The 17,825-nt window shown below is 45.0% G+C and overlaps 9 protein-coding genes across 9 annotated transcripts; 4 read left to right on the top strand and 5 right to left on the bottom strand.

Moving 5' to 3' along the window:
* Positions 1-209: 209 nt before the first annotated feature.
* Positions 210-2,918, top strand: BBBOND_0301460 (KOW motif family protein, putative; the record flags this gene model as incomplete). Its single annotated transcript, XM_012912974.1, has 3 exons — positions 210-371; positions 439-703; positions 742-2,918. The coding sequence occupies 3 exons, from the start codon at positions 210-212 to the stop codon at positions 2,916-2,918; spliced, it is 2,604 nt and encodes an 867-aa protein (XP_012768428.1).
* Positions 2,919-2,954: 36 nt separating this feature from the next.
* On the bottom strand, positions 2,955-5,198 carry BBBOND_0301450 (p68 RNA helicase protein, putative; the record flags this gene model as incomplete). The annotated part of the gene is made up of 5 exons (XM_012912973.1): positions 2,955-3,126; positions 3,162-3,761; positions 3,979-4,267; positions 4,363-4,656; positions 4,841-5,198. The coding sequence occupies 5 exons, from the start codon at positions 5,196-5,198 to the stop codon at positions 2,955-2,957; spliced, it is 1,713 nt and encodes a 570-aa protein (XP_012768427.1).
* A 642-nt stretch (positions 5,199-5,840) lies between these two features.
* On the bottom strand, positions 5,841-6,629 carry BBBOND_0301440 (Coenzyme Q-binding protein COQ10; the record flags this gene model as incomplete). The annotated part of the gene is made up of 3 exons (XM_012912972.1): positions 5,841-6,062; positions 6,273-6,416; positions 6,489-6,629. 3 exons carry the CDS (start codon positions 6,627-6,629, stop codon positions 5,841-5,843), a joined length of 507 nt encoding a protein of 168 aa, XP_012768426.1.
* Positions 6,630-7,346: 717 nt separating this feature from the next.
* BBBOND_0301430 (hypothetical protein, conserved) lies at positions 7,347-7,594 on the top strand (the record flags this gene model as incomplete). Its single annotated transcript, XM_012912971.1, has 2 exons — positions 7,347-7,450; positions 7,513-7,594. The coding sequence occupies 2 exons, from the start codon at positions 7,347-7,349 to the stop codon at positions 7,592-7,594; spliced, it is 186 nt and encodes a 61-aa protein (XP_012768425.1).
* A 409-nt stretch (positions 7,595-8,003) lies between these two features.
* BBBOND_0301420 (hypothetical protein, conserved) lies at positions 8,004-8,534 on the bottom strand (the record flags this gene model as incomplete). Its single annotated transcript, XM_012912970.1, has 1 exon — positions 8,004-8,534. The coding sequence occupies one exon, from the start codon at positions 8,532-8,534 to the stop codon at positions 8,004-8,006; it is 531 nt and encodes a 176-aa protein (XP_012768424.1).
* A 311-nt stretch (positions 8,535-8,845) lies between these two features.
* Positions 8,846-10,666, top strand: BBBOND_0301410 (hypothetical protein; the record flags this gene model as incomplete). Its single annotated transcript, XM_012912969.1, has 1 exon — positions 8,846-10,666. One exon carries the CDS (start codon positions 8,846-8,848, stop codon positions 10,664-10,666), a length of 1,821 nt encoding a protein of 606 aa, XP_012768423.1.
* Positions 10,667-11,870: 1,204 nt separating this feature from the next.
* On the bottom strand, positions 11,871-12,668 carry BBBOND_0301400 (hypothetical protein, conserved; the record flags this gene model as incomplete). Its single annotated transcript, XM_012912968.1, has 1 exon — positions 11,871-12,668. The coding sequence occupies one exon, from the start codon at positions 12,666-12,668 to the stop codon at positions 11,871-11,873; it is 798 nt and encodes a 265-aa protein (XP_012768422.1).
* A 149-nt stretch (positions 12,669-12,817) lies between these two features.
* On the bottom strand, positions 12,818-13,030 carry BBBOND_0301390 (cytochrome c oxidase copper chaperone (COX17), putative; the record flags this gene model as incomplete). The annotated part of the gene is made up of 1 exon (XM_012912967.1): positions 12,818-13,030. The coding sequence occupies one exon, from the start codon at positions 13,028-13,030 to the stop codon at positions 12,818-12,820; it is 213 nt and encodes a 70-aa protein (XP_012768421.1).
* Positions 13,031-13,321: 291 nt separating this feature from the next.
* BBBOND_0301380 (hypothetical protein) lies at positions 13,322-17,412 on the top strand (the record flags this gene model as incomplete). Its single annotated transcript, XM_012912966.1, has 8 exons — positions 13,322-13,619; positions 13,648-13,871; positions 14,347-14,670; positions 14,706-14,957; positions 14,996-15,311; positions 15,349-15,594; positions 15,629-15,984; positions 16,018-17,412. 8 exons carry the CDS (start codon positions 13,322-13,324, stop codon positions 17,410-17,412), a joined length of 3,411 nt encoding a protein of 1,136 aa, XP_012768420.1.
* Positions 17,413-17,825: the final 413 nt, after the last annotated feature.

Genomic DNA, 17,825 nt, shown 5'->3' with positions numbered 1-17,825 from the left:
TAGCACATAGTTTTAAGGTGAGACCGTATGTGGCGCCTTCTACTAAAATTTTACGTCTGGGCGCTCAGGAACGTTGGCCTCGCGAACGTGTGCTGTTGACGCCGGGGTGGATGGTGTCGGGGTGAACTGATCGGAGAGGCGTTGATGCCCAAATCACGGTATAACAAAAAAGGTGTCTGTGTCTATAGTGCTGCCGCCAACTGTCAAACATGGCACGGCGCAAAGCTGACGACGAGGATGATGATTCCGTGTTCGGGCAGTCCGATGATAGCGGCGAAGATGAGCGCCCAGTCAAGAAAAAGCTCAAAGGGAGCCATTCGGACGCAAAAAGGCGTGCCATTGTTTCCGCATTCCTAGATACGGAAGCCCAGGTGAGTGGGATAACACCTGCTCTTGCCTCAGGCGGCAATGTGTGACTCGCATTAACATTGAGCTCAGGTGGGCGACGAGGAGGAGGAAGATAACTACGACGATGACATATTCCTACCTGACGAATCCACGGAGGCCGAACGATTGGAGAACCGTAGCAGACTTCGCAGGCTCCGCGAGGAAGGTGACCGCAAGGATGATCAGCGCCGCGTTGGTGGCGCCGGTTTGCTGGAAAACGCAATCGACAAACTCACGAAACGATACCAAGACAGAACCTTCGATGAGGGTGAAGATGACTTCATCGAAGACGATGGCGAAGACGCTGGGCATGACTGTAAGTTCCCTAGTTACTTCCCAGACACCACCTCTCAGATGGCATCATGGAAGATGCGAGTGTCCTCATGCCCGACCTCAATGACCCAAAACTGTGGATGTTGAAACTAAACAAAGCGCATTCATCTAAACTGGTTGCCATAAGTCTTTTGAACAAGTTCCTAAAGTTGCAAAGCCAGGGACGGCACTTGGGCATCTACTCTTGTTTCGCTCCGGATGGTGTGAAGGGATTCATATACATTGAGGCTGACACCAAAAATGCCATCCTGGAGGCGCTCTCAGATTTCAGAAACGTCAATTTGAGGAAACTTAAAATGGTGCCCATTAACGAAGTCTCAAGTATCTACGCCATGGAGTCGCAACAGCAGATTGTACCACTAATTGGCGAATATGTGCGTATCAAGACGGGGAGATATGCAGGCGATCTAGCGCAGGTACATGAATCTGATGAATTAAACGGGATAGTGGTGGTTAAAGTTATTCCTAGGCTCAAGGAGGAGGATGTAGACATCCAACAGCAAATCGGTGAGGATGGTTTTCCTATAGTAAAGCCACCCAAAGAAGCCAACGCTAGTCGCACAAAGACGAAATTGTATATCAAACGCTTGTTTGACAGGGAGGCTATTGAGCTAAAGGGTGGCCTGATCGAGCAAGGTTTCACACCGGGGACCTTCCGTTACAACAACATGACATTCCTGGATGCGGGGTTTCTATTGCTTCGAATTAGCGTGAAAAGGCTCACGGTTGGATCTGCCGTAAATGCGACGCTGTCGGAGCTTAAGGAATTCAACTTGGAAGACAATTACGGCAACGTGGCGCACGTCATCAAAAACTCTAATTTGCATCTATTCAGGCTAGGCGAAAAGGTCCGTGTGACACGAGGAGAGCTTATCAACGTTATTGGTCATATCTCGGGCTTGCACAATGAGGAAATCGAAATCCAACCTGAAGACAGCAGCATCCCCAACTTCCGCATACATCCCTCATCCGTCATGAAGCATTTCCGAGAGGGTGATAACGTGCGCATTATTGACGGTATCAATCAGGGAGAATCTGGGCTCATATCGTTAGTGGACTTCGAAAAAAAGAATGCTGTAGTCTTCTCGCCGCAAAAGTCCGAGCAGTTCAAAGTCAAACTCGACTATCTAGTCTTGGTGAAAGAGTCCATCAACTTCGAATCACTCGGATCCCTTAACGGTTATTTCCTTGGAGACCTCATACAGTCGTCAAAGGGAGAAGTTGGGGTTATAATATCAATATCGAAGAGTTGTTTCAATGTGCTGCTCGACACCAATAATGAGGTCAAATTGGTGTTGTCGGATATACTCTGCAAGCGTAGCTCCTTTGGATACAGTTCTAAGGATGTTAACAACTCTACTCTATACACTCGCAACAAAATACTCATTGTAAGCGGTCCGTACAAGAACAAGCAGGGGGTTGTAAAACACCTCTGGAAAAACAAATGTTTCGTGCAGCTCGAGAAAAACGCCTACGTTGTCGTCGACAGCGGCTCCGTGCTGAATATGAGCATTAGTGAAACGCAGAATCCCTACGATCAACGTGGAGGTCAAGAGAGGGGAGCCGAATTGCGAACCAAAAGTAGGATTCGCATACCAAACAGGTTTATAGGAAAAACTGTAAAAATACTTGTTGGGCGTTACAAGGGGCTATTGGGAGATGTGATATCGGTGGAGCAGTCTGAATTCACTATACTCTTGAAAGTTAAACCCAAAGTGGTACGTATCAAGAAGGTGGATGTTACCATCCTGGACAATAGGGACCTCATGGTCAACAAGATGCGTTACGCGAGCCTACTTGCCGATAAAGACGTATCCAAACCCGTGCAGCACGTTACATCCCTGGGAGTTCCAGATACGCGCTGGGTGAAGAAGGGTGTCGTTGTACGCATCACAGGTAACGGAGAATACCAGAACAAGCTTGGTGTCATAGACGAAGTTATAGAGGACCAGGCTGATACCGACCTGCAGATAGTACACATTTTTGTGGAAGAAGACTATATCGCAATCGCCACTGAATCCGTAGAGGTGGTTCGCCCTACTAAAAGACATCAGGTCGTCATCTTGTTGGATGGGGGAGACCGCATCGGGAACGTCACGGCTGTGGATGGATTCCGTGCGACTGTAGCTCTAGATGATGGGAATGTAGTGGAAGACACGGTGGACAACATGGCTCTATACGGAGCAATGAACATATGAGGCAGCATGACTGTAGTGAAAACGTTAAGAAACACGTTAGCGGACACTCTGTGCCAGGTGCTGCAGCTCCGGAGGCACGGGCTGTTTGACTCCGTGGAGTATTTCAACTAATTTCTGAGCGAATTTGGCCTTTCTATGGTCGGGGTAATCGCTAACTAGTAGCAGAAGAGCACCGCCCGTATTGGTGCCCCGCGCCGTACGGCCGATTCTGAGACACATTAGACAAACGTCACAAAAATATACCTGTGAATATAGTCCTCAATGCTACGCGGTATGTCCATGTTCACGACGTAGTCGATGTCCTTAATGTCGAGCCCCCTGGAGGCAACATCGGTGGCCACCATGATGTTAATCGATCCGTTGCGGAACTGACGAATCGCGTAATCACGTTGCTGCTGGGATTTGTTGCCATGTATAGAAATGGCCGAAAAACCGCGGTGGCTCAGATCCCTAACCAGGTTATCCGCCCCTATACGGGACTCTACGAAAATCAGCACCTTCTTGTTGTAACCTTCGCCGGACAGGAAGGTGCACAGATAGGGGAAGGTCTCATCCGAACGCAGTACCTTGACTTGTTGCGCGATGTTAGGGTTGGCTGTGAGCTCCTTGTCTCCCACTTGAATGTAAATGCAGTTGTTCTTACAGAACTCGGAGGCCAGACGGCGGATGGACGATGGCCACGTGGCAGAGAAGAGCAAGGTCTGCCGATCAGGCCTCACCTGCGATGATATCATCCTTATCTGCGGCTCGAATCCCATATCGAGCATGCGATCTGCCTCGTCCAAAACGAAATAACTGACGCGATCCAGCCGGACTACGCCACTGGAAAGGAAATCGAGAAGCCTGCAGCAGCATAAACTTTTTGTCGGCTTCGCGCAAAACAAACACCATAGCTAAATGGATCGAAGACTGAGGAATGTGCTGTGTCAGAAGCGTAAAACTACTCACGATGCAAGATTTTCTGCGGCGAATTGCGCCAACGGTGCACGTGCAACGTCAGCCACAGGCGCGTAAACAGAAACACGACGGCAAAATCTATTGACAAGGAATGCTCACTCACCTTCCCGGAGTAGCTACCATTATATCGACTCCTCCAACAATCTGCTGTTGCTGCTGTGGCTTCGAGGCTCCTCCGTAGAGAATGGCGCCTCTGAGGTTCATCACACGCATGAACTTCTGCGCCTCCGCATATGTCTGCTGGCACAATTCACGGGTTGGTGCCAAGACAAGTATCACTGGTCCCATTCCAGCAGATACCGGTGGCTGTGCCAAGAGATGGAGCAAACCGGGTAGCAAAAATGCAAGCGTCTTTCCAGATCCGGTCTGGCTGACGCCTACTACATCACGGCCTGAGGGAGCATTAATATAAGGTGCAGGTGTGTATTTGTATTTATATTTGCCGTAGTAGGCATATTTTATGGGCAAAAAAATTCGTGGAACTCACCTGTCAGACACGAAGTCCAACCAACTTTTTGGATCGGTGTCGGCTCAACAAAACCCATTTGCTTAATGATATTCTGGATGGGTTCATTAAACACGGCCTCGTCGAACGAGTTAACCGGTTTGGGAAGCGGAGTTTCTCCATCGATAATGATACGATGGCTTTCTAAAATGGCCTCAATCTCCTCCCCAGGTCTGTTGTTAGCCTCAGGGCTCAGGTCGTAAAAGTCCTTCTTTATTTCAACTAACGGCTTCAAATTCCAATCAATGGTTGGTAGTTGCATAAAATATTCGTTACCTTGTCCACCTTCGTGTATGTGAGAAATGCAAAAACAAAGGCACAGCCGCAGCAATGAATCACTGAGCGAATACTCGCCTACGGTGGCACGGTAGTGTATAAACAGCATAAGAAAAAAATACAGTCACGTATTTGCAGTGACTTCCCAAAGTTACAAATCGCGTATTTCATCGGGGCTACTTACCGTTGTATGTCCCGTATGGTTGCCGACGCCTGCCGTACCCTCCATAGCCATACTGAGAAGCACCATACGTATGATGCCTGCCTGAAGGTTGGCTGTAGCCATAATTTGCGTTGTATGCGGGCGCAGTATTTACGGGGACGCTATACGGCGCACGACTATAGCCCCCCTGATAGTCGTATCCACTTCCGGCATATTGTTCGCCATATGCGCCAATACCAGGCCGCCCTGATATCCCAAACGTACAGATGCTGGAGCCAATGCAATCAGGAAGTCTTCGTGCAGCCAGCCCGTCACAACTCCGATGGCTGGCTCGACCAATGAAGGCTACGCCATTCACCCGGCCAAGTCCCAACACCATCTGACTCGAAAGAGTCAGCACGGTGAATAATAACCCTATATGCGATGTTAATTGCGGCAAAAATGGAATCGATAATAATAACCGGCTCATATAAACACGCCTCGTGCCGCTAGATCTAACGCGCATCTCTGAACGCAACGCAAGGGGCCATCACAGCAGAATCTATGATAGTAGACGGACATAGTATGCCGAGATGCGCAGAATGTTGTAAAGAAGGTTGGTAGAAACATCCTCAAAAAGATGTTCAACCTGTGGCATGGGGGCATCAGCAGACAGCAAGAACATGTGTAAAATGTTGCCCATATGACTTATATTGACTTAGACGAACCCGTACACTTTTTATATGTGCAATTGAAGGCGTATACAACCAGCTTTGACGTCTTCAACGTTTGAACAAAATGATACACAGAGTTCGCAATTTGAAGGTCAACCTTCTGGCGTTATTCAAAGATCATTTTTACAGCTTACTTTTGTATGCAGTCACAGTTTTATGTTCAGCTTGTATAAATGGTTTGGATGTGTAGAAGGTTTTCCACATAAATGTTTTGATGCACCTAAGCGGTGGTTAGACATCCACCTTGGATCCCCCTCTAATGCACTATGGAACTAACACTGCGTAGCCAGTAAACAATTAAACGTTCTCTAGTTTAATATCAGGCTGCTGTGACGTCTATGGCACTCTTTTACGAAGCGTTCCAACATAGTATCCGTTAGCATACGACCCAGGGAAGCAGATATGCTCTGATATCCTCCAAAGTGGAACTTGAAAATGATATAGAATTTTATGAGGGTGGCATTACTCTGCTCTTCAAACTCCCATACGGTATCCAACGTCTCAAACAGGCTGCTATCTGCTGCCACTGCCTACGTTCACAATGAATATAAAAATATAATTGATGCCACGGCTGCGTGCATCGATATTAAAGATCATATATGAAGCTAATATGGGATCTAGAAACGCTTTTGACGCGGCAAAATGTAAAAAAACGCAACTGGTCTGTGTGAACCATTAGTAATACAGGGAAATGACGCAATGCCGTTAATTCCGCCGTACTAAAAGCACATTTAGCTCACCCTTACTAAGCTGCAAGGCTCGAAGGTCACTTCAGAGACGTATGACTCCTTCAAGAGCTTGAAGTTCACAGTAAGCCGCGCTCTGCGTTGACCCTGAGAAATCGAAGGTCCCGCTGTAACAACGTCGTCAATCCAATGGCTCTTCTGCGAACCATTATACGCATAGTAAACGGTGTGTAATGTTATACAGAATCTAACGTCAATATTACGACATACCTCGCACCAAGGCAAAAATCTTGAGTAACTCGGAATATCCAAAACTGTTGCGTATATCAACTCTTTTGGCACCTTTATCAAGTGCGTCTTGCGATAATTAAATGGGCAGGTTGGTGATATTAAATTCAAACACTTTAACATTGTCTGCCATTGACGCTAACACTGAAATTCACGTCATTATTATTACCTTATAGAAGCAAAAAAGGCGCAAACACCGACAGCGGGCGTGGTCTAGTGGCTATGACGCCTGCTTCACACGCAGGAGATCCCGAGTTCGATCCTCGGCGCCCGTATTTCTCGATGTTCTTTAAATCCGTCACACCGATGTATGGTACAACGTGAAGGTTATTAACCGTCAGGGGATGCGTAACACTACCGCAAGTTTTTATTCATGACCCTTCTATAAAAAGTTAAATAGCTGAATATATAATATCGTTCATATTTATGGCGCTCTAGCGTAGCGGGCATGGTCTAGTGGCTATGACGTCTGCCTAACACGCAGAAGATCCCGAGTTCGATCCTCGGTGCCCGTATTTTCATGCATTACTGTATTTGTCGTCGGTCGTTCAATGTACGACTATGCAAGCAGTGTTTTTTGCGTAAATATGTAATTTTTGCATCGTTCGATGGATGATCACACGACTACGACACCTAGCAAATCTGACAGTAATAGGCAATGTGTTGGTGCTGGTTACGCCGTCTTTGCACAGCTATAGTTGAACCATTTACACCTTTTTGAGATTTGATGGCGACGAGCCGGCAGCCTATGCGTTTGCCGCCAGTACGCCACGCCCCTTGCCGCGCGAGTGTGTCGTCGTGCAACGGCCGATAACTGACTTTGTAAATCACTTTTTAAAAATGGGAGCGCATTCTTATGGGCTTTTTTTCCGCAAGGGATGGTTCACGAGGACCATTGTCAAGACCGCTGGGTTATTTATAGCCGCCGACGCCTACGTCAAATAGTAAGTCTCACGGCGCATTCGTATTTTTAGCGCCCATGCTATTGCCATCTTATGAAACGCAGCGAATACGGTATCGATGTGAACTACGACTTCAACACCACCGCTTGGAACTGGTGGATGGACAAGACCCCTGAGGAGAGGTAAGCTTTCTTTAACCTCGTGGCACCAAAATGCAAAAACGTATGAGTTTCTCATTGTTATATGTGATCTGTGTGTTTAACATATCGTTATGGCATGAGGCCATGTAAATGATCGCCGGAAGGTTTACTTCAAAATGCAAGTGCGCTGCCACTGTCGCAAAGCTGGCTGATTGTTATACGCCAGTGCTGCCAAAAACCAGGCGGATGTGCATTGCACGCGTGTTAGTTGTATGCGTTTTGCGTGGATTTAAGCTTCAGGACAGTTTTGCACATTATGCATTAATGGCGTTCGCACTGAAAGGGCGATTGTCTGCTTTAAATTCACAATATTCTGCAGGGCAGCTTTAACAAGCGGACTTTCCACAGTAAAGACAGAGTAGAAATCAACATAACTGTGTTTTTTGTAATAGCTCTTATGCGAAATATTTGTTTGTGCTACGGCGGAAGTGCTGAATGTTGGGGCTATTGATCAAGGGCGGGTCACGTATACGAAGCCTGTGACCCGGCATCTGCCTCGCCAGCTTTACTAGGTCGTGTCTTGACACAAACCTAATGCGCTTCTTGTTGCGACGTTGTTGCACAGATAGGTGTAATTTCTTGCCCCTTCGGCCCTGTTGCAGCCGCTCCCAGCCGAAACGAGTCAGTCTAAACCTTAAAGCTACACGTGGGTGGTTTTTTAGCTTGCGCTTCTTCATTAACAATTGTTTGGCTCGCCACCGACGCTTTATGCCTACCCAGTCTATGTGACGAGCGGGATTGTAGGCACGCCTATTTAAGCAAAGAGAAAGAACCCGTTGTACCTGAACGCTCCGTGTAGGTTGGAAGAGGTCATGATATCCCAAGAAGCCTGCGAACGGTCTTTGTACGGCAGTGCGGAGAGATGGTACGGCTGCGACGTCATGATAAAAGCGCAGCTTCTGCAACGAAAATAATACGCTACGCATCATAGATGCGTCTGCTTTCTGTGTGGAAGCTCTTCTAAAGGCCGGGAATCTATCGCAGCCCAAGGCACACAGGCAGCCTCATGGCGCCGCTCACCGTCATAGACAATAACACATTCCAATTTTTCCTTACTTTCAGCTGCCATTGCAATGTTTTAAGGCCATCTGCGCAGAAAACGAGCTGCAACCTGCTTGGTTACGTGTTGTCATAGCAGCGCGAAAATACCATTACACAGAAATGTCGTAGGGATTACTCAATATTTGCACAATGGCAAAATTTTCTTGAGTGATAGCAAGTCATTGTGACTGACACTATGAAGCTTGAATCTATAACTTTTGGTGGATCGCCACCGACCAAAACCAACAAACCGAAGAATTGGTTCGGTCGAGTTGCGTTCGCTAAAATCTTGGTCATCATTCTAAGCCTTTCACTGTATGCGCCGTGCGGATGTGTGGAGAATGCTAGTGACAGTGGAAAATCTCGGAATAATCTAACCAATCTACACGGTGACGGTGAAAACGTAGCCTCCTGTCAGATCGGAGACGTAGCCGGGAGAATCTGTGAAGTTCAGACGCAATATGGTGATGGTGTTCAAATTCAAGGCATTATTCGAAACGCAAATCTGACTACAAGCATATCAGAAGGTAAATCAGTACATCAATCGCCTAACACCAATGATCCTGCAGCGCCCAAGGAAAGCTGTTCAAGTGGTTGGATAAAACCGTGCGAAATAGAACAAGACGGTGAAGATGCGCAAAGGTTCGCACATGCCAACGTGCAAAATGCAGTCAGGTCAGAGGGTCAAGTGAAATCTTCCGGTGAAAAACACCATGGAACGGATGGATTTCGAACCCTAAATGAGCATTCAAGGGCATTTAAGATGGGTTGCGATGATCACAGAGGGTTGTTGAGTTCAATAACACTCGCCAAATTGCCTCGAGCGCTGTACGTAGCATATCGTGCTCCATTTGTGATTTTAAAACATCACTTCAGGATTTGCGCGCAGTTGGAAGAAAGTTTAGTCTGGGGGTTCAATCATTATGTGCAAGAACCTCTCATAGGTTTATATAAGAGCTTCAGATACACTCTCTACCCGTGCGGTATTAATATCGTACATACGGCGCTTGCACGCCTGACTGTTCAACTCAAAGCACAAGCGCTGCTAAAAGATGAATACATGACAATGAATGCGAACCTGGAGGCTTTCATGCGAGATGAACACAATATTCACCAACAAGCTTTCATCAGCAAAGATGCTAAACCATTCTCAATCAAAAACATTGCTGCGCTGTTGCATCGAACAACAGGAATAAAGCATTGCATTTACTGGTGGCACGCCATCTCAAGGAACCCACGGAGGCATATTCAAGGAAATTACACCTTGCCAAAACTGTTAATGGCTATTTATGGCAACCAAATCAGGCTTCTTATAAAAGACTGCGAAGTCTATGTTCTATGGCTAACTTTTTCTACAGGATATTTATTCCTGGGGAATGTGAATTATTCCGCAGATATTCACGACGTAGAAGACGCCGTTAAAAACATATTTGGTTCATTCGCCCCCTCACCATTTGCTGTAAAGAGATGCTGGGCAGCTGTTAGTGACGCCATTACTCACGTTATAGCGTTCGTTGACCACAAGATGGAGCGGGGTTATGGTTACATGGCGAGTGTATATCCGGATTTCGAGTTGCTGCATCCCAGATCCCAAATGGAACGCGTAGGAGTGACGCTGGCTCTAGCGTTCTTAGTTTACACGGTTGTCTGGTTTATTTTCGCCGCAGTTAGAGGTATACTGGGAATCATACGCTTCGTTGTGAGTAGCATCATAACGTTGGGATTCGTATACGTGGCGTATGATAGGTTGAAAATATGGTACGACAATTCGTTTTTACGTTGGTCATTTGATTTACTTCAAACCCAAAAGAACTACTCGAAATCTCAATCGGTCACTAAGACTCGCATGAAGACGAAAAGTATATACGCAGGTAGTTCGCAAACAGATCACCCTTCTGTAAACAGAAGGAAAGGTGCTGATGGTTCAAAAAAATCTGTCACTCTTTGGCACAGCGTATCACGACGAAATCGATTGGCCGATACTGTCATTGTAAATGAGTCCAATAAGGACCGGTAGACCCACAAAAAGTCTGGGTTTGAGGAAATGTATAGTTGTATATCGCACGCCGTGTTTTACTATAACGTAGGTGCTTTACAATTCTAAATCAATTTTAAAATAGCATTTTGTGAGATGCTACAACGTTTTCACACTAATTTTTTCGCAAGTCAGTAACAAAACTAAAAAAAATATTATCTTCTACAATAGCTGCCCGCATACCGCTTTAACACGCATGCGCAACGTGACAATGGTGCTGGTCCTGTATATTGCTCCTACCGTCTACAATCATACTAATCACGCCGTCAACTTTGGTAGTCGTTTTATAACTAGTTGTATCACCGTGAGCTGGGAGATATATGGTTCTATGATCTATAACTCAGGTCTCGGCTGTACGAGGCAAAACATGGGATTTTTTGCATCCCTACAAAATCAGAATTCATTTTGGGCAAAATAAACGTGAGGTATAATATCAGAATGTACTCATAGCGTGCAACAAGTTGGAAAAGACCGGGAAGCGTAAACAACCGGAGACCATTGACACCTACGTAAGGAAACATTCACCATCATCGAAATAGGAATAACGAACCAAAAATAACCTTATGGAGACGGAAACACTAAGCTGAAAGACTTACCAGTGCCTGGTAAAACTTCTGAATAGGGGATAACTCTAAACCAATACATGTATCGGGTAATGCCCTCTGGTGAGGTTGTAAGGCGCAGTGGACACATCCCATTGGCAGCTTTGGAACATACTCGCCAAAATCCACAAACGTGTGGTGACGGCCGTAGAGGCTGGACAATTAAAACTGAGGCGCTTCTTGCAAGAGAGAGCCACGAGGAACTGGCGCTGGGGTATACATTCCCAGCGTCCTAGGGGCACGCTATAGTCACCTGCAGTTAGCCCCCTACGTTACCTTTTAATAGCGAAGAAGAGGACACTGAATAGCTAATTGTCACATGGAGCCGAATATTGCAAGAGTTTTGGGGGATATACTAGAAAAACAACCCAAACAAAAAATTGAATCCAACGTAGCTCAGGCTGTACGGGGGAGTACGTATCATGACAAAACACACATGAAAATGTTTACACGGTACTGTAACTTTTATAACCATTCAGTTTTTGTTTGGTTCGGACGTAAGCAGAAAATTTTGTGGCACCTAGACAAACAAGGGCGACAAGCAACTGAAATGAGATTCCGCAATGCTTCGCACATCGCCAAATTTATTGACGGCGCACATGTAGATAGTTGTCATGTTCTTTCCATTGTGCGCGATGAAGAAAGTCTTGCTCCTTGAGGAATCTGTGATCTTTATGGAGCGTATCAATCTTGTTTTCATCCTTGTACTGGTTCCAATCGGCCTCAGATTTTCTAATGGCTGAAATCTTGGGCGCACTATCTAGCTCATGCACCATATCATCAATAAACGAAAGCGAGCCTCCTACCGCCATCCGCTGTTTTTTTGCAAATTGCTTGTACTTTTTGGACGATTTGTCTACGTGCTCTTTGACAGTGTACGTCTTTCCCGCAAATTTATACGTCTTTGCAATAGTCGATGGCTCGACTTTATCTGCGTCTTTTACTGCCCGATGAATCAATTCCAATTTCTCGGAATCTGGGGTGTTTCGGCATTGCTCTTTGAACTCGCAAATATCTAGGGTTTGTTGCTCTTCAAATACGCTACTGCTTGATAGGGTCACGAAATTTTCCAGCTCGCCAATGCGTCTATTCTGTGGCCCGAGAGACGAATAATCCTTTTTGTGGAACTGTAGCATAAAATCCGTAGCCTTCACAGTTTGCTTATGACGGTAGGCCTTATCGCTCTCTTGCATCATGTCACCAAATAAGGCGTCAACTTTATTCTTAAGGTCTTGGCGCTGCTTTTCCAACAGCAACTCACGCTTAAGTTGCCTCTTAGTCTTCTTAACCTCACGCTCGTCCCCTGAGGAGGGTTCTGAAAGAGAGTAATCCGAATCAGCCTCGTCGTCGGAGGGCAAGTTCATAGTAAGAATTGACGCCATTTTGCAAACACTAACGGTACTAGCGATTAATGAATATGATATTTCCAGCGTCGCAACTCAAAAATATGACAATACAATCATGCGGAGGTTATAAGGGGGCAAGGGACTACTTTAGAATAGCGCGAAACCAAACGAAGAATGTTAATACGTCATTTCACATCGAAACCTTCGTTGCGAAGGCATTGGTTGTGCAACTCAATTAAGTGCCTGCACTGATCTTCACCCTTCTGTGCGATACATTCGTCCCTAGCCGCTTTAGTTTCCTTACATACACAGCATATGTGTTTGCCAGATTTTGAGAAAGCAGGGGCCACTGCAGCCGGTTGGCAGGGGGATGATCCGGTAGACAAAGCAGAACCCATCCAGAGGCACGCAAAAGTAGAATTAATAATAAGTTATGGCTACGTAATATGTTAAAACATATTATACATAAATACGCCGTGTGGAGAGACAGAGCTGGATCTGTATGCTTTGTCTACCTCTGCACATCTGTGGGATCGGTGAGATGCCGCACACGGCAACTTGCTGATGCAAGTCAACAACGCACACTATGGTAAACGTTAATATACAATGATAAAAGTATGATATAAACGCGGTGGAGGTGGCAGGCATAGTCCATTGCGGCCGACGCCTAGCCGCAGATACTTAGACAGATGTGTAATCTGGCTCATAACATAAAACTGCATAAGTCCTATGTGTCGCAGTTCTTGCTGTTCACTGCTTCTTTGATACTTTACTGGTTTGCTCTTTGTTCTGCCACACGGATAAAGGGACAATATGAGACTCGCAACGTTCTAATTCAAGTTGCAAATTATAACAACATATCGCGAGTGACTGAGAACGAAGTGGATTCCCTCAGAACCTTCTACAAGTCCATTCTGCATAGTGTGGAACTCTATAAAATTCCCTTCGGTTATAAGGTTGAGGAATTTTTCCTAGAAACCAAAACTGGTTAGTGGCATGTAAAGCAACAACGCAGCATACAACGCAGAGAGAATCGACCTGTTGAGCATCAATGACTCTAATACAATTGATTTAGACCCCAAAGTAGATGTTAAGCTTATTTTAATACTCTACAATGTTGAGAGACGGGTATACGGAGGTAAAAATATGTTTGCATGCGAAAATATCTCCGACAGAATCTACCTGCTTCATCTCGCTCCAAGAGTCGAACTTGTGGGAGCTAAATCACAATGTCAGGACGTATCTCGGATTTGGGTGGAGCGATCTGCTTTTTTTATTTCTTATGGGAGGTTTGCTCCTTATTATGCTCCTGCTCATGCGCAACAAGTACACCTATTTTTTGGTGGGATGTAAGGGATTATTCATATTGATTGAGGTCGCAAAACGCTTTCCGCTGCCTTCACGGTATGCAGGTGGGATTGTACAATACAAATCCTACATCGTCTGCTCAGGTACCCATATCGTAAACTGTCTTCACGTTGCATCTTCCGTCTTCTTATTGGTGGCATTGGTTATTATTTACAAGGTGCAGACTGATGTGTTCAGGCGTAATAATGCCTTCCACACGGTTTTTTGCAACCTACTAAGCAGAGGTACCATCCCAATCCTTTCACTGTTCATTCTGCCATTTGTTCATTATGTCGGAGTTCATGCGATGTACTGGTTTCTCTGGGTACCGATTATCAGGTGTTTAGTAATGAGCAATGTCGGAAAGGTTTTTCGAGAAAACAGTGAAGAGCTCAGCGATGAGGATACCAAGGAATTGACGAAATCCGCTGGTGACGAAATAGAAACCGTGGAATCAACCTCTACAAATCACAAAATTACAGGTTTCAAATGGCATTTTGTCATCGTAACTGTTTTTACCATTATTGTAACCGTTGTAGTGATTATTTTTCGTTTCAAAGGTGTGAAAAACCTGGATTCAATTAAAGCTGTGCACAACACCCTCAATGCACCATTCAAAGTCCCTACCGATAGACTTTGGATCACTGAGATCCCGGCGTCCGATATTGTGAGGTTTAGAACCCACATTCAGGTATTTTTGGACAAACGGATCACAAAACTTTGTAGGAGCAACAAGTACAGACTAACGTGCAACATGTGAAATCACTGGGTGCTCTCAGCATATGGTTGCAGGGTGTTCTTAGGTCTATATATACGTCTAAGTGGTTGTGCCTGGTCGCTAAAAGATCAGGAGGTCCAATGCAATACATGTCGCTAGGACTAGCAGACATACAGGACATTACAAGCCATTTTGATACAATCGAGCTCAGAGTGTTTCTCATTTTTCAAAATACGGACTCAGAAATCATATACTCCCAGGTGAGAGAATGAGTAAATGCGTAACAATCTTGCTGTAGTTGGATTTCGGGCAAACAGATGTCGGGGTGTCCAACATTGTGGGATCACGCGTGTACCCGCTGTGCATTAAACCGGAAATCATAGCGCTTTTCGCCAGCGCTTTTCGGTTTATCCTGTTGATTATATATATCTTATTCGACTTGAAATACGATAACGTAGTCGGGAAAATTCCGAGATTTTTCTCTGCCAATTTAAACACCAAGGCGGCTATATGCTCTCTGTCTCTTATATTTGTCTTAGAGGTTACCAACGTTGTTACAATTTTCCTTCTGACATTCAAATATATGCCAGATGCAGGCAGGATTCTCTTGGAAGGTAGAGTACATGCGTTGCATTCTTGACTGCGTTGCAGGCCGCGAGTTTAATGTCATGGTTTCATTACTGGTAACAGCATCAAGGCTGGAAGTCATGAGCAAAATTGCCATATTTCTGCATGCTGTGGTTTTAGTTTTGTGTTTTGTCGCGTTTTTACCTCAATACTATTTTTCATTTAATAAAGATGGAGAAGTTATCAGACGCCCCATAGTCATAAACCTATTCGCGATGTCCGTTGTGATATACCAGTATGGTATATTACTGGTATCCTGGTCAATCATCGGTGAGTTCTGAGTTTGCCGTTATGAATGTTTTAGGAAATCAGCTGTTCGGTCACAATGTCGAACGCCTCAAGAACTTTTTCGCAGGATTGCGATGCAATACGATCCTGGGATTTAACAGATTCCCCATTTATCAATACAACAAATACCACGCATTATACAATGATATTGCTGTCATGGTTTTCTATAACATCGGACTTACCTTGATATTCGCAATCTACTATTATTTCTCCAAGGTGAAGAGGCGAAAGGAGGTCACAATTGGTACCCTACAAAAGCTGCATGACAACTTTAACGTTGACATTGTCGCCAGTATGGATGATATAGTAAGATTCAAAATGTTTGTTAAGGTGGTGGAAAAACACAAACACTACATGGTAGAAAATGCGGAGGTTGGTTGTTCCTTTTTATCTCATAAAATGTAGATTGACCATTGCAAGCAATTCTTCGAGCGATTTGAGCATCACTCGATAATGCGCTTAAATCGCGGTATGCAATTTATTAGTTGCCTGGAACGCATCAAGAAATATGCATTGTGTGCTGTATTTCTTCGAATGAAAGTACGGAACATGTCACTTCTAATTAGGAACGTGCAACGACGATATAGAGAACAAAATCCTCACAAGCAAAATAAACGTGGTTATCTATCATTGTTGAAAGAGAAACTGCAACTTACAGTCGAGGAGATAGATGAATTTAGGCGGTCTGCGGAAATAGCGATCGCAGGCAAAAGTATCACACGCCCGATGAAAGCAAACAAGTTAAACTGTGATATATGTAACAATGTCAACTGTGGTGGCCATTCTGAGAAGGAATATATAAAACCGGGGAAATATGATCTTCTTGAGTTGGAAAACTTTTTGATACATCAGCGTCCGACCCCGCGCGAAGACCTGCTACCCGAACCGTGCAGGGATTCGAAATCTACACAAAGTCATACTTCGTCAGTTCATGTAACAATTCCCTCGTGTAAAGATAACGTGTCGCTGGGCACTCTATCGCACGGCAAATCGGATGAGAAGCGTGAAAATGTGTATTCAGTGCCGAGTCGACGTGAATCTCTGAAATCCCACACGACGAATACGGTAAGTGAATGTTCAGCACTGACTTACGTGCCGCTTGGAGCAGCACCTGCTAATGATCCTGTCCTGGAACCCAATTCTGCGGGTGGGGATACCTCCCATCACTATAAGGGCAACAGTAGGTCTGAAACACATGTGATAAAGGGAGACGGCGGACCTTCCGGCGTACAAAGTCACAGAAATGGGGCCACTTCGAGCACGTCTGTTGCAAAACCACAAAACCCTCAGCATGTGAGTGTTGGTGCAAAACAAAAAAATAATGAGAAACTGCATTTAACTGAAGCAATGGATATTATTCATAATAACAATAATGGGGATAAGGGTTCTATTAGTGCAGAATGCACCTCGAAATCGTATGATGTCATCACCGGTGCATCCGAGTCTGATGACAAAAACTCGCCGCCCCGTGATGGTCAATTCACTCTAAAAAGTATAGCAGAAACCAACATACGGGCTAATAGAGTTGACGCTTCATCCAATGGCAAGAATGACACAACTAAAATGCGCAGGACCTCTTTAAATATGCACCCATGCAACTCCGCCGATGATGCTCTTATGGGTTCAATTCCAAACAGAACACAAGGAAAGGAAGAATCAATTGCAACGAAACATGCTACAAATGTGTTGAGTGATTCTATACCAAACCGTGAGGCGAAGGGGAAAATGCCCCTAACAAAACGCAGCGCCCATATCAACAAAGATAAACGGACAGGCATATTCAAAGAAAGCATTTTATAGAGAAAGATGCGCATTCGGAAGTAATTGCCAAAATCGAACAAGCGTTTCTAATTTAAATTATACTCTGAATTGTCAGCTTGGCGCATATGTCGCAGCGCACCAACGCGCTTTCTGATTGCATCCCATGATGGGTGCCATATAGAAATTGATTGCAGTAACTACCGCAATATGCCGATCTATTACACCTGTAAATGCTAGTGCACTAGCAACCCCACTATAAGAGATGGGAATGAAACCGAGATTATATTACCATCCCACAAAGGAACGACACAATCTGGGACGGTCTGTCATTCGGTAACAGGACAATAACAATTTTTCATTTATATACATTATAATGGTAGTATGTGGCGTGCCACATCTTCCAGCCAAATCACAAAAAGTAGCGTATTGGAACGCAGATCCTACATGCGTGC

The sequence above is a fragment of the Babesia bigemina genome (genome assembly GCF_000981445.1).
Source record: "Babesia bigemina genome assembly Bbig001, chromosome : III".
Taxonomy (NCBI): Eukaryota; Apicomplexa; class Aconoidasida; order Piroplasmida; family Babesiidae; genus Babesia; species Babesia bigemina.
Note: the sequence above shows the minus strand (reverse complement) of the source record. Positions and strands in the feature narration are given on the sequence as shown.